General features: G+C 43.3%; 1 protein-coding gene across 1 annotated transcript in view; it reads left to right on the top strand.

Annotated features, from left to right (window-relative positions):
• The window catches only part of TUT7 (terminal uridylyl transferase 7), a 60,252-nt gene that overhangs the window by 16,170 nt on the left and 29,400 nt on the right, over window positions 1-14,682 (top strand). Inside the window, exons 6-13 of the mRNA XM_066604095.1 lie at window positions 220-308; window positions 1,880-1,931; window positions 2,054-2,123; window positions 3,207-3,333; window positions 4,510-4,629; window positions 9,000-9,134; window positions 10,288-10,468; window positions 11,345-12,363. Coding sequence (XP_066460192.1) covers window positions 220-308; window positions 1,880-1,931; window positions 2,054-2,123; window positions 3,207-3,333; window positions 4,510-4,629; window positions 9,000-9,134; window positions 10,288-10,468; window positions 11,345-12,363 — 1,793 coding nt within the window. The remainder of the gene's footprint in view (window positions 1-219; window positions 309-1,879; window positions 1,932-2,053; window positions 2,124-3,206; window positions 3,334-4,509; window positions 4,630-8,999; window positions 9,135-10,287; window positions 10,469-11,344; window positions 12,364-14,682) is intronic.

The raw sequence follows: 14,682 nt of genomic DNA on the forward strand, positions 1-14,682 counted from the left end.
GGAATAAAATTGGTCACGTAGTGCAAAAGATCGATACATAAATCCAACAGTATAGAATTGCTGCAAAGACACAGAAAAACGGTATTCTAGTGACACACTTTTTTTTTTTTTTTAAATTTTTACATTTGTCTCTGTATATACTGAATATTTTCATATACCACTGTACACAGATGGGGCAGATATGTCTTTATTCAGACTAATCGGTGTTCTCTTTCTTAGGCTGTTCTTTAAGGCTCTATGGATCCTCTTGCAGCAGAATGGGTTTCAGAAATTCTGATCTGAACATAGATATTCAGTTTCCTGTAACTGTAAGTAACGATGCTGTTTGTTGTGTGTTTTTTGTTTTTTTAAATATACTGGAACCTGTCACTTTGCAAATACGGTCTGATCCCAAAAGCAGCATGTTGTAAATGAGGAGCCCAATCCTTTGCTGCAAAGCTATATAACTTGTCATTAGAGATGAGCGAGCGTACTCGGAAAAGCACTACTCGCTCGAGTAATTTGCTTTATCCGAGTATCGCTGTGCTCGGGTCTGAAGATTCGGGTGCCGGCACGGAGCGGGGAGCTGCAGGGGAGAGCGGGGAGGAACGGAGGGGAGATCTTTCTCTCCCTCTCTCCCGCCCGCTCTCCCCTGCTCCCCGCTGCGACTCACCTGTCAGCCGCAGCGGCACCCGAATCTTCAGACCCGAGCACAGCGATACTCGGATAAAGCAAATTACTCGAGCGAGTAGTGCTTTTCCGAGTACGCTCGCTCATCTCTACTTGTCATGTAATGACCTGAAGGCCCATTTACACATAAGTATCGCTGAAAATCCGTTTAAACGAGCAAATTTGAGCGATAATCGTTATATGTAAACAAGGGAATCGTTCACTTCATTTAAACAATGATTTTAAGGTGAACTTATAATCGATCGTTCAGCTACTGGAATTCATTTATCCCAAGTAGACCTCAGGCTGTTCTCTACGCGGGAAGCCAGCAGATAACATTGTATTCTGCCGGCAGCCCCAGCGAGAACAATGCAGCTGCTTGCACAGCTCTGTGTGTAATTAATCACATGCTGGGCTCTGCAAACAGCTCTTAGAGGCCCTTTTTACATGCAAATAAAGATGATAAAGTGTTAATGGACATTACTGGCCTTTAACACTTTCTGCAAAAAAGATCGCTAAAACTTTCAGTCATTTCAAAGCTTATCTTTGCGTGTAAATGGCCTTAAATCCCTGATTGTTCTAGTTTTACTAGTTATCAGAATGGTCTTACTCTGGCCGTTTCTGTCTGTGTGATTACATTAAGACTTGTTATAAAGTCATACATTGATTTGAAGGAATGCTGCCATCCAGTAGGTGGTGCTGCAGAGGTATTTTTCCATCTTTCTTATTTGCATAAATTTCCCAGAGGAGCATGCATGGCCTTAAAAGTCTCCTCACTCACCTTCTAGGTGTCCTCACACCCCTTTTGGGTGCTCTCCTTGGGGAGAGACTATACCATCCCCCAACCCACTCACCCCCTAGTTGTCTCCACACACTTTTTGGGTGCTCTCCATAAGGAGACACGACACCCCTCCTGACCTATTATATGTGAAGTACGCCAATCGCTGATTAGGACCATCAGAATGACCGCTAAGTCCAGAACAAGCAGACATTCAGATCAGTAAGTGACAGGTTGTAGTGTATGTCTGCTCTCCTCCTGCTGTATGTAGGACCTGCTGCCTTCAGATAGAACAGCATCTTCAATGTGAGGGGTTCGCTTTTTGGGGGGAAAACCACATTGTGATAGCTCTTTAAAAAAACTTGCAGTGTATTTAAATGACCATCTTCTTAGCAGTCAAGTAGTAGTGAGCATACTTTTGTTAATAGACTTTATGTTTTTGGTTGCTTTTAGATGAATCAGCCTGATGTTCTTCTATTAGTTCAGGAAAGCCTGAAACAAAGTGGTAAGATTATACCCGTCTCTTTCAGTTTCTGACAAACTAGTTCAAAACTGTTATTCCACTGGCATATAGCATTGAGTGGTATCTAATATATTGACTCTTTGTATATGTGCTTCCTTTTTTAGACTTCTTCACAGACTTTGAAGCGGACTTCCATGCCAGGGTGCCTGTAGTTGTGTGCAAAGAAAAGAAAAGGTCTGTATACATTAATATCTGTAATGCCCTCAGACTGAAGTACAATTTTTGCAGTTCTAGCATCATGAAGAACATACCATGTGAACTATGTGGTGTGCTGAAAGTCCGAGCAGCATGAAAAATTAATTTTTGAGTGTGTAAGGGAGGGCTGATGCTGCACGTGAAATCGGGAAGAAAAATCGCAACCTTCTACTGGTAGTGATTGGCACATCTGACGCTGGTTGGGACAGACTTGGCCACAAACATGGTGTCTGGGTTATTCTAAACACATTAATGCTTCTTTTTTTTAACATAAGGTTTGGATGACTGTAAATGTTTAATTTTGTGTGGAAATTTAAAATACTGACGGGAATTGTCACAATGTGCCAGATGTCCACTTTCAGAAAATGCAACATTTCAAATCCCTCGCCATACCATTGTAATTCAGTTTTCTTTTAAGTTGTTTTAAAAGTGCTTAAAGTCTTGGAATGTGCTTATCCCTATTTTGGGCATTTCTAGAAACTCCATTCTCTACTAACAGAAGTCACATTAAAGGGGTTTTCCATGGAAATACTTTTGACCTATTCTCAGGATGGGTCATCTGTAGTTGATCGGCTGGGGTCTGCTGCTCTGCAACCCAGGCCGATCAGCTGATCGGATGTCTGTGGTCAGCGCCGCTACACAAAGGGTACCGAGCTGAAGCTACTTCTCCAACCCCAGTATAGTGGTCGGCACTTGTAACTGCAGGTGCAGCTCCCATTTAATTCTGAGCCCAGCCTGCAATTACAAGCGCCGACCAGTACACTGGTTTGAGCAGCAGCAGCTTTCGCTCCATACCAGTTTGCAGCGTCAATGACAGGGCGGCTGATTGGTTGGGATCCCGAGTGCTGGACACCAGCCGATCTAACTATTGATGACCTATCCTGGGGATAGATAATCAATAGTATTTCCCTGGATAACCCCTTTTTAAAGGGAATATGAACTTTATACAATACCTCATAAAATCAGATGTGGTGAAGTATCTGAATGTATGCTCATTTACCTGTATAGAGTTGTATGTATGTATACGACTACTGCAAAGTCTACTTCTGTTCTTCCTTCTAGTGACCTTATCTGTAAAGTGAGTGCTGGCAATGAAAATGCTTGTCTCACCACCAACCTTCTTGCGGCCTTGGGCAGACAAGAGTCAAGGCTTGTACCTTTGGTGGTGACTTTCCGTTATTGGGCAAAGGTAAATATTCCTGCTAATCTCAGTGTTAAATTGGAGTTTATTTCTTAATCTAGTGTCTATTAGGAATTTGAGCTTGGCCTGTGTTTTTGAATCATGTCTAAATTATACACCGGGTTTGCAACGTTGCTTACTTTTTTCAATTTGTATATTTTTCAAGAAAGGAAAAACTGGTTGAGGTGGATGGGGTCTGAGGAAGTGTGACATGTCCTCCTATCATAGGCCCCCTGCACACGGGCAGAAATTCCACGGCGGGATTTCCTGCAGAATTTCAGCTCGTGCCCGCCTGCATAGGATTGCATTACAAAATGCAATCCTATGCAGACGGCCGCGATTTGTCCGCGTGAAAACACACGCAGAAAACAAATCGCGGCATGTTTTATTTCTGTGCGGGTCTCGCAGAGGCCCGTACAGAAATGTCAGTAGTGATGGGTCGGCTCCTCTCTGCGCACATGCCGGCATAGCAGAAAACAGAAGACGCCGGGAGTGGGTGAGCCGCAGGCCTCTGCAGCGGCGCGGGTCCGCTTCCCGCTGCGAGAATTCCGACCCGTCCGTCTGCAGGCGGCCTTACAGAGGCGCAGATTGTCAGGAAGTCAGTACATGTTTACATCAATGATCATAAACCACCAGTGAGAAAAACGCACACTATGAAATTGCTGTACTTGTATTGAGCCAAATGAGCCTTTGTTGGTCTGGACTCGCATGGAGAGATTTTCGTTATGTAGAATGGCAGCACTTTTGTTTCTCAGTGGAGCCATACTCTGAGAAGGGGAGCCGCTACCAACAAGACGATTCCTCTGCAGCAGCTAGACTATAGTATTACATGGCAGCCATTATGATGAATGGACAACCTGGAATAAATGGCTCAAAGTCCATCAGAATGGAAGCTGCTCTTACACAGCAGTTCTGTTCTGCTTTGTAGAGATGGGGTCTCAAGCAGGATTTCCCATTTGGATGTTCGTATGGCCTAATAGGGCATATGAACAGGAATGGCTACCCTGGCACAAAGCCTTTTAAGATGATTATAGGCTAGTTACATACTTGAGTTGATTTTGGACTAAAGCAAACTCTGCATGTTAGAGTCCACATATTCCATAGAAAATGTACTTATTGGTTTGTGGAAATGTGAATATCTATTATAATTTTTTTCCCTTCTAATTTTTTACATGCGTCTTACAGCTATGTGGCATTGACAGGCCGGAAGAAGGTGGCTTACCTCCCTACGTGGCTGCGCTCATGGTGGTTTTCTTCCTCCAGCAGAGAAAAGAGCCCGTTCTTCCAGTTTACTTAGGATCATGGGTATGTTCTAGTATCTTTTTGTTTTTCTGTAAGAAAAGATGGAATAAACCACACAAGACTTAAAGGGGTTGTCCCGCGCCGAAATGGTTTTTTTTTTTTATTCAATAGGCCCCCCGTTCGGCGCGAGACAAACCCAACGCATGTGTTTAAAAAAAAAAAAAACGTTTAGTACTTACCCGAATCCCCGCGCTGCGGCGACTTCTTCCTTACCTTACCAAGATGGCCGCCGGGATCTTCACCCACGATGCAGCGCGGGTCTTCTCCCATGGTGCACCGTGGGCTCTGTGCGGTCCATTGCCGATTCCAGCCTCCTGATTGGCTGGAATTGGCACACGTGACGGGGCGGAGCTACGAGGACCAGCGCTCCGGCACGAGCGGCCCCATTCACCAGGGAGAAGACCGGACTGCGCAAGCGCGTCTAATCGGGCGATTAGACGCTGAAATTAGACGGCTCCATGGAGACGAGGACGCCAGCAACGGAGCAGGTAAGTGAATAACTTCTGTATGGCTCATAATTAATGCACGATGTACATTACAAAGTGCATTAATATGGCCATACAGAAGTGTATAACCCCACTTGCTTTCGCGGGACAACCCCTTTAATTCAGACATTAAAGGGCGACTCCAGTAAAAATACATTTTTGCATGCCTGCACCTCTAACCTGATTGCCTGTCACCTTCTAGAGGTCTCCTCTGTGTATTCTAGCCACTTCCATGCCTGTCTCATGCTTGTCAGGCACCATTTTGAGAGAGAGTTTTTTTTCACTTTCAATCAATCCCATGAAACATCACTGCAGCAGGCTATACCATTTCTTCTTGGGACAGTTCAATTACGATTACCTTCTGTATTCACCTAAATGAACTACGAACCATACGTATACAGTCAGGAGGATGAGCTGTGATCTCCTCTATTATAACTGTTTGGCAAGAGCTGTGTGGTCATCAGTAATTGTAACAGGAGATTCTGAATCCCCCTCAACAGTTCATGTCGGTGCATGTAACAGCAGCTGACACAGTGAGAAATTGACTAGAAAAATAATCCATAACCCCCAAGTAGATTTGAGTTGGTAAGAATTGAGATTACATGATCATCTGAGGAGAAAGAGGTCAAGATTCAGTTAAAAAGAAATGCCTAACCGAGGAAACACAAGCTCACTTATATATCGTTGTGGTAGCTGCAATAGGTAATGTGTGAAAAAGCAACTAACTTTGGTTTATTGCACCCTAGTGGCCAATCTAGTGAACTACACCAACTGCAATATGTCACGTGTCAACAGACTAATGAGAAACTAACAAATTCCCTCTTTCTAAAGGACGAATCAAGATGATGGGGGCAAAATTTGAATGTTTTTGTCTATCCTGAAAAGTTTGACATACGACCTATTGCAGTTACCACAACGATATACTGGAGGCATAGCTGCATAACGAATGAATAAAGTATATTTAAAGTATATTTTCCTGCCGTTTAATAAAACCAGGGAAGCCATATGCTAAGCAGTAACCTAGTGTATTAGACCCATAACTCATTATATCCAATTGAACCACAGTCTGTGGACCAACATACTTGCTGTGCCTACTTGACTAGAACACTGTGCTGCAGACTACATGTCTAGCAATTCTTGCGCTTTGTAAAAATATGCAGATCCACCGTCTGTATAATAAGGCAGGAGCTGAGCCCGCTTCATACACAGCTGTATAAATATATGTACCGCTGGTACCCACTGACACCTGCCAGGATTGGAAATAATATTGAGTCGCGCTGTTTAACCCCTTAGATGATGATTAGCACAGCATCTAAGTGTTTAGAATGAGAGAGGGGACTCCTTCTGTCAGGCCACTGACTTCATAGGCTACCTTGGCAGCAGGTGGCCTAGCAATGTCTTAGTACACCCTTTAGACCCTGGCCGAGGCAGCTTTGACATGCCTGTCCATTGGCTGTCTGGTATTGCAGTTCAAGTTCATTGAAATGAATGGGTTTGAGCTGCAATACAACACCTAACCTGTGGAGCAGGGTAGTGTGCTTTTTGTTGTTTTGGCATTCATTTCTGATAATGGTGAGAATTACATAACACTGCAATGCAGAAGTATTGCAGTGTATTGTACAAGCAGCCGTATGGTAAAGTCCCGTAATTACTTTATGAACCATATATAAATCACCGTGTGAAACACATTTTCTAATTTAAAAAAAAGCTAGGTCACATTCAAATTTGCTTTAAGAGGACAGGAAGCATATTTGGGATGAATGGTGCACTTTAAATGCCCTTTGTACGTAATTGGCTTCACTTATCAAAACTGTCTAAAACAAAAACTGTTGCCCAATCAGAGATCGGCTTTCATTTCTTGAAAGCTTTGGACACCTTTGGGGAGAATTTTTTTTTTTCGCTTAAATGCATGTATTTTGAGCTGGCAAAAGGTTTAAAGGGGTTGTCCCGCGAAACAAAGTTGGGGTATACACTTCTGTATGGCCATATTAATGCACTTTGTAATGTACATTGTGCATTAATTATGAGCCATACAGAAGTTATTCACTTACCTGTTCCGTTGCTGGCGTCCCTGTCTCCATGGTGCCGTCTAATTTTCAGCGTCTAATCGCCCGATTAGACGCGCTTGCGCAGTCCGGTCTTCTCCGTGTTGAATGGGGCTGCTCGTGCTGGAGAGCTGCTCCTCGTAGCTCCGCCCCGTCACGTGTGCCGATTCCAGCCAATCAGGAGGCTGGAATCGGCAATGGACCGCACAGAAGACCTGCGGTCCACCGAGGGTGAAGATCCCGGCGGCCATCTTCGCAAGGTAAGTAAGAAGTCACCGGAGCGCGGGGATTCGGGTAAGTACTATCTGGTTTTTTTTTTTAACACATGCATTGGGTTTGTCTCGCGCCGAACGGGGGGGGGCTATTGAAAAAAAAAAAACCGTTTCGGCGCGGGACAACCCCTTTAAGATTTTTAATTAAACCCTGTTGCAAAAATAATTGTCTTCTGAAACGTGAAATAATTATCTGTAGATATAGGGATTTAAAGTTTAAAGGTCCTTTTACACGCAAAGATAATCTTTCAAACAGTCGAAAGAGTAAATGTTTTTTACAATTTATTTGCATAAATTGTTAATGGCTTTAATGGCCATTAACACTTTAAGGCTCTTCATTTGCATGTAAAAGGACCTTTAGGAGGTGTGCACACTGACATATTTGCATTGCGGAATCTGCCTTCCGATTTCGCAATAAATACCACCCATAACATGCTGTTTAAAAACACTTTTTCCTGCACATGAGCGGAAATCAATTGTGATTTTTTTCCACTCAAGGAGGAAACATTGCATCATGTTCTGTTTTTAGGTGGGCTATGTGCAGATGGCTTCCATTGACGTCAATGGAAGCCATTTGACCCACCGCCTGTCCGCAATCAACATTGGACAGGTCACAGATTCCGCGCCGTCGCCTAGCGACGGCGTGGGCAAATCTGTGGTGCGCATGTCTGGTGAGCTGTCTGGACCATACGCAGTACAGGAGAAAAAACAGATATGCGCGGATGCCAGCTGGGCACAGGGTCAGATTCTACTGTGGGCTCCCACATGCAGAATCCAAACTGGTTGTGTGCAGCCGGCCTTAGGCCTCAAGTCCACAGGCAAAATTGAATTGTGGAATGCGCGCGGATGATCCGCAGTTCAATATGCCCATAGACATTCATTAGGCATCCGCAGGTAATGCAATACCTGCAGGTGTAATTTTATCCTGACGTGGGATAAAGATCGCAGAATGCTCCATTTTCTGCTGTTTCCTGCATGGACTGCTTCCATTGAAGTAAGTGGAAGCCATCCGATCCACGGATGACACGGTGGCCGTGCCGCGGATTCGCGGAAAAGCAGGAGATTTTTTTTTTTTTTTTTTTTATATATGGCTTATTTTTTCTCTGCTTTCTCCTCTCCTGCACATTTTTATTAATTTATGACAACAAAGTTTCTTTGGTCATAAATTAGTTCATAAGAACATGCAGTAGAGACGAGTGGAAACCCAAGTCGTCAGTCCAGCCTCGCAGACCTTCTATTGAGACTCGGACCGTAGTTTCTATATGCATTGATAAAGCTGCAACGTTTTAAAATGAACTTCATTGTTAAAGGCATTGTCAGTCCAAAAAACATGCATTTAAAGGAAGAAAAAAGAAATCCTCCCAGCATTGTACAAAATAGTTCTGGTAAAATGAAAGCTGTGATTGGGTGTTATGGGCAGCAAACGCAGTTTACTTTCCTTTAGACAGTTTTGATGTGTCCCACTATGTTCCTGATTGTATTCTTAGCTTCTGTATACTCATTCGTGTGTTTTGATTGTAAACCTATTGCCTGGTTTTAATTCTTTTGTAATTATACATTCTATCTAACAGATTGATGGCTTTACAATTTCTAAACTGGGGCAATTCAATCTGAAAGAACCCAATAATGAATATATGTTTTGGGAATACGGTGCTGTGGCCGACAATGTGAATCAGAATGATGGACAATGTTCTTCTAAAGGAAAGGTAAGAACTGTCGTTTTAAATGGGACACAAGTCTCTGTGATATTGGTCACTGGATGTGGTGTTTGCTTTGTGGCCTTAGCAGGGATTCTGTGGAGCAATCTGCAACAATCCATGGCCAAGATTGGCCATGGATTTCACCCCGCTCATATGAAGCGGTTAAAATTTAACTGAAAACCCACAGTATAAGGCCCCCTGTTCACGGGCGAGGCGGAATACCGCTAGCGATATTCTGCTGCAGGGGAGTGAACTGACAGCGCTCTGCGGTGAGACTATCTGACAGAGATATGACGGAGAATTGCGGCATGCCGCTATTTGGGTCCCATGAACGGAAAATCATTATGATTCTCCGCTCGTGGACGCCGGAACTGCGCCTTCCATAGCAACGCTATGCACTGCGTTACTCGTCGCCCGTGTACAGGAGCCCTAAGTTGACATGCTGCGGATTTAATATCTGCACCGCAGGTTGTTGTGGATTGTTTTTCTGCATAGTGTGAATGAGACTACTTTAAATCTCAATCCATTTTGCTTGTACTTCAACGTGCTGCATATTTTAAGAACGCGTTCATGCTGAAAAATATGCCATAACCTTTAACATTAAGGCCCATTTTCACGCAACGATTATCGCTCAAAATTTGTTCAAACGACCAAAAATGAGCGATAATTGCTACGTGTAAATGCTGCCATTGTGCACTTTTCATTTGAACGATGATTTTAAGGTGAACTTACAATCTAGCATTCAGACACTGAGAGATAAAGTATCTCTCAACAGACCTCATGCCGTTATCTCCATAGGAGTCGGCAGATAACATTGTAACCTGCTGGGGGCTGCGAGGAGAACAGTGCAGTAGTGTGCACAGCTGGGCGTGTGATTGCACGCTGGGCTCTGCAGCAGCTCCTGGAGACCCATTTACATTAACCATTGACACTTTATGCAAATCGCTAAATCTTTCAGTCATTTGAAAAATTATCTTTGCGTGTAAACGGGCCTTTAGACCTCTGCATTGTCTGTAACAGGTAAGAATGTCAATTGCCCAACAAGTATAACCGCACTTAAAATGGTACTTTTATTTTGACAGATGCTGAAATGTCCAAATGGCATTGTCCTTAGAATTGAAAACTGTTGACTATCCTAAAAGTTTGTGTTACTTTTCAGGTTCCACTCTTTTTTGACACAGAAAAACAGTGTTCTGCCTCTATCGGTCAGCTGTGGGTAGATCTACTGAGATTTTATGCACTGGAATTCAACATGGCTGATCTGGTTGTCAATGTTCGGGTCAAAGAGAAGCTTACCAGGGAATTGAAGGACTGGCCTAAAAAACGAATTGCTATAGAAGGTAACATTGCTACATGGTGTTTTTTTTTTTTTTTCTCCAAATACAGAACTATATACAGTAATGTTTGAATCTGGTAGAGGTAGAACCTAAAACATAAGTTCATTTTATTTTTATTACAACTGTAGATAAAAGCAGAGCAAGTAGTCAAAAAGATATAGACACTACTGTTCCCACCATATATAGAGACCATAAGGTGTCGGACTGCAAGGACATTCATCATAGTTATGATGAATGTGGAGGAGGGAAGAAATGAGTCCACAACCCACCTCCTAGGCACCACACCTGATAGTAACTGTCCAATCAGGAGGATGTATCCCTAAACATTATTGCACAGCCCAATAAATTGGCCATTGTGCAATAAGAAGTCTTTCCCAGAAAAAATATGGACCTCCATAAAAGTAAGCAGGATCTAATGGAACCACCCAGGCAATTCTGGCCCAATGGGGTATCTATATTTGACCCTATGAACAGGAACAAAGTCTGTTGTCCCACCAGCCAGACTCAACTGGCTTGATGCTGTAGATATCCCTAAATGTCTGTTGGCGTCTGGCTTCTCAGCATAACAAGCAGTTTGAGTCTTGCTGGTGGGGCAACCGGCTCACGATTTATAGGATTATATACAGAACCAGGGATTTAGTGATACCCCATTGGGCCAGAATTGCCTGGTTGGGTTCTATTAGATCCTGCTTTTCGCTAGCGAGTGGCGAGGCAAAGAGAATCTCACCATTGTGCCCTTTTTTACCGAGTCTTAACTCTTGGAATTTCTAACACCTATCCCAAAATATGAGTTATGAAGTTTGAAGTAAAGTGCTTGCCTGTGTGGACAAATTGTTTTTATCGTTCACAAACTAACAAGGTTCATCTTTAAAATTCTAGATCCTTACTCTGTAAAGAGGAACGTTGCAAGATCAATGAACAGTCAGTTAGTGTACGAGTTCCTTCTTCATTGTTTGAAAGCAACCTACAAATATTTTGCTATGCCCCAAACCAAGTCTGGAAAGTCCAGCGCTCAAAAATCCACCACCTCTGCTCCAAATACTGTGAAGTGTGCAAACTCTGTTCAGAAGCGGGAAAACCTAACCGTAGACCATCATGATGCTTCAGCCTCTCCTCTTATTGCCCGGCCCAGCCACAACGAGCCTCCTAAAGCGTCAGCTAGAACAGTGAAGAAAAAACTAGTTTATGATGTAACCTACCCAGATGTTAATCTGGAAGATGCTGACTGCATAACAGAAGAGATTATTTTAGACGACCCAGAAGACTTCTTCCAGGGCTGTGAAGAGCCAGAAAGTCCCCAGGAAGACTCTGATGATGAGCACCCTTTAATGGCAAATGAGCGGCAAGGTGACTACATCATGATTGATCAAAGCTACGAAGAAGATAGTGAAAGTGGAGAGGCGGCTTTGGCGGGCAATGAAGAAACTGATGACTTGTCTGATTTTGAAGGCGGTTTTGTGACCGAGGAGATTGGTTTGGAGAGCAGAGAACTCTACGTTGAAAAGGGTGACCCAGAGGAGGAGAGCACAGAGGGTACAGATGAACTAGAGGAAGCTGTCCAAGACTTCGGACTGGCAGCTGTGACTAATTCAGAAGACGAGGAGGAGGAAGATGAAGAGGCCAGTTTGATATTGAACCATATGGAACATTTAGATCTCCTAGACGATGAGCTAGAGAACACTTACACTGGCTCAGCTGATGAACTTCTGTCTGACGATGACCCAACTGGACACGAATCTGCTAATGGTTCTAAAGACCATGAAAACATCAATGAAGGACTTGCTGGCACTGAACTTCTGAAATTAGATGCCAAAAAGCCTATGGCAATAACAGAACGCTCCGTCAAAGATATCTCTATGTTTTATGAGTTCAACAAAGCAATATTTACAAAAGGCAAGGTGAGTTTGTAAAAACAATTTTACTTCATTCACTTGGGGTTTTTTGTAGTGTTCCCTTCTTAGATCTGAGTTGTCACTATGACATGGCAGAAGTTTTCACCATTTGGGGTTCAGGTGCTGAAAAGGAATAGCATCGCTCAGCCGAGGGCCCTTTAGCGAAGATCAACTATGCAATTGCAAGCCGGAGATGGGCTTAGCAGTGCATGGGTTTATAGACTTCTTAGGAGCCCATGTACTGATCAGTTTAACTCTCCGAGTAGAGCAGACCAAAGCCGAATGGGCACAACAATTCATTGCTGCTTAAACAGATCATGTATGGAAACTGAAAGTCCTTGGAGAAAAGTAAGAATTTACTGCTCCTTTTTTCAAAACTAGGAATTTTGCCTTATGTGGGTAAGGGAGATGGAACAATACCTCTGCAGCGCCACTTATTGGAAGGCAGCATTTCTGCAAGTCCATGTTAGACTCCTTTATATAAGCCTTGTAACAATGACTAGGAATTGAAAGCCAAGCCAGAATCAATACACTGTGTATGGATTCTGGCTTGGCTTTCAATTCCTAGTCATTGTTACAAGGCTTATATAAAAAAAAAGAGTCTAACATGGACTTGCAGGAATGCTGCCTTCTCATAGGTGGCGCTGCAGAGGTATTGTTCCATCTCCCTTATTTGCATATTACCCAGAGGATCATGCATGGCCTTATAAGTCTCCTCACTCACCTTCTAGATGCTCTCCCTAAGGAGAAAAGATAGTGTTCTTGCCCTTATGTGGAATTATTGAAAGGAACATGCGCTGTCAGTGTTGGGGGCTGTTCACATCACGTTTTAGCCATCTGTCAAGCATATATACATTTGAATGCAAAAATGTATTAAAACATATATTGCTTGACTTAACCATACACTATAATTGGTCAAATGTAGCTCAAAAGTGTGGTCTTGTAACCATGTTTGACCTCTTTTATACTTTTGTGTGTTTGTGGGATAGAAAAGTGTAGCCTACCATGTTTTTCGCTCTCACAAAAAAAGTATGCTTAAGCTATACATATATAAAGTATATGCAACCATTTTATGAGTATACACAAAGCCACATTATGATGACTACCAGCTAATATCCTGAATAACTGCTGTATGCTGCATGGATAGCAGCTGGACGGGCTGGGAATGACTCTGTAAGGGGCTGGTAGGTTGTCTTGGGTATCTGGAGCCATGTTGACTGCTGGAGGGTACATGGGACAGGATCCATAGTGAACACTACGATCAAGGTGATCCCTCAGATGCTCAATTGTGTTGAAGTCTGGGGAATTTAGGGGGTCAGGGAAGTACTTGAAAGTTTTGGTCGTGCTTTTCCAACTACTGTTGGACATTTCTAACCTTGTGACATTTCGCATTGTCTTACTGGAAGATCCCATCTGCCCCAGGTGTACGTGGTCTGCAAAAATGTATACCTAACCAAAATCGGTTCAGAGTGCCTTCCACATGGATGAACGGGCCCAGAGAATGCCACGAAAAATTTCCCCAGACCATAACGCTGCTGCCACCGGCTTGTGTTCTTTCAGCAGTGGTTGCAGGGTGTTTGTTCTCTAAGGTTTACTGCCAAACACATGAACATCCATCCAATGAAGCAGAAAATGGGATTTATCGAAAAAGGCAGCTCTTTGCCAATCAGCGGTGGTCCAATTCTGATACGTCTGTGTTAATTGAAGGTTTTTTGTTTTTTTTTCTTCCGATGCACCTTTTGTTAGCAGAGTAACAGAGACTCTGAATGGAGCCCCATACGCATTAGGGTTCTCTGAACTGTTTTAGACACACCTGGTAGCCCCTGGTTCATTTTCATGGTGAGCTGCTCCACTGTAATATATCTGTCAGCCCTTGGCACCTTTGTAGCCGACGTTCACCTCTCACATAAATGGCATGTGGTGTCCTACAGTTTCCATGTTGGTTATTCCCAATGATGCCATTTTCCACTCTTGATACGCTTCCATGAACAGTTCACGAACTGTGTTGCTTGAGAAGTCCAGCCACTCTTGGCCCAAAAACCAATAATCATCCCTTTTTGCAACTCTGATAAATCACCCATTTTGCCCATGACAACAGTGAGTAAAATGATGAGTAGACCGCCTATCACACACCTCATATAGCCACCAAGCTAACCCATGGCACGTCCCTTCCTTCATGGGCGACACGCTGCTGATCTTGAAAGTAAGATCTGGACATATTAATGTGACTCTTCTGCATATACCGTATTTTTCGCTCTATAAGACGCACCCCTGTTTTAGAGGCGGAAAATAAGTAATATTTTTAACTCGCCCAGGGGCAGTGCA

The sequence above is a fragment of the Eleutherodactylus coqui genome, chromosome 5 (genome assembly GCF_035609145.1).
Source record: "Eleutherodactylus coqui strain aEleCoq1 chromosome 5, aEleCoq1.hap1, whole genome shotgun sequence".
Lineage (NCBI taxonomy): Eukaryota > Metazoa > Chordata > Amphibia > Anura > Eleutherodactylidae > Eleutherodactylus > Eleutherodactylus coqui.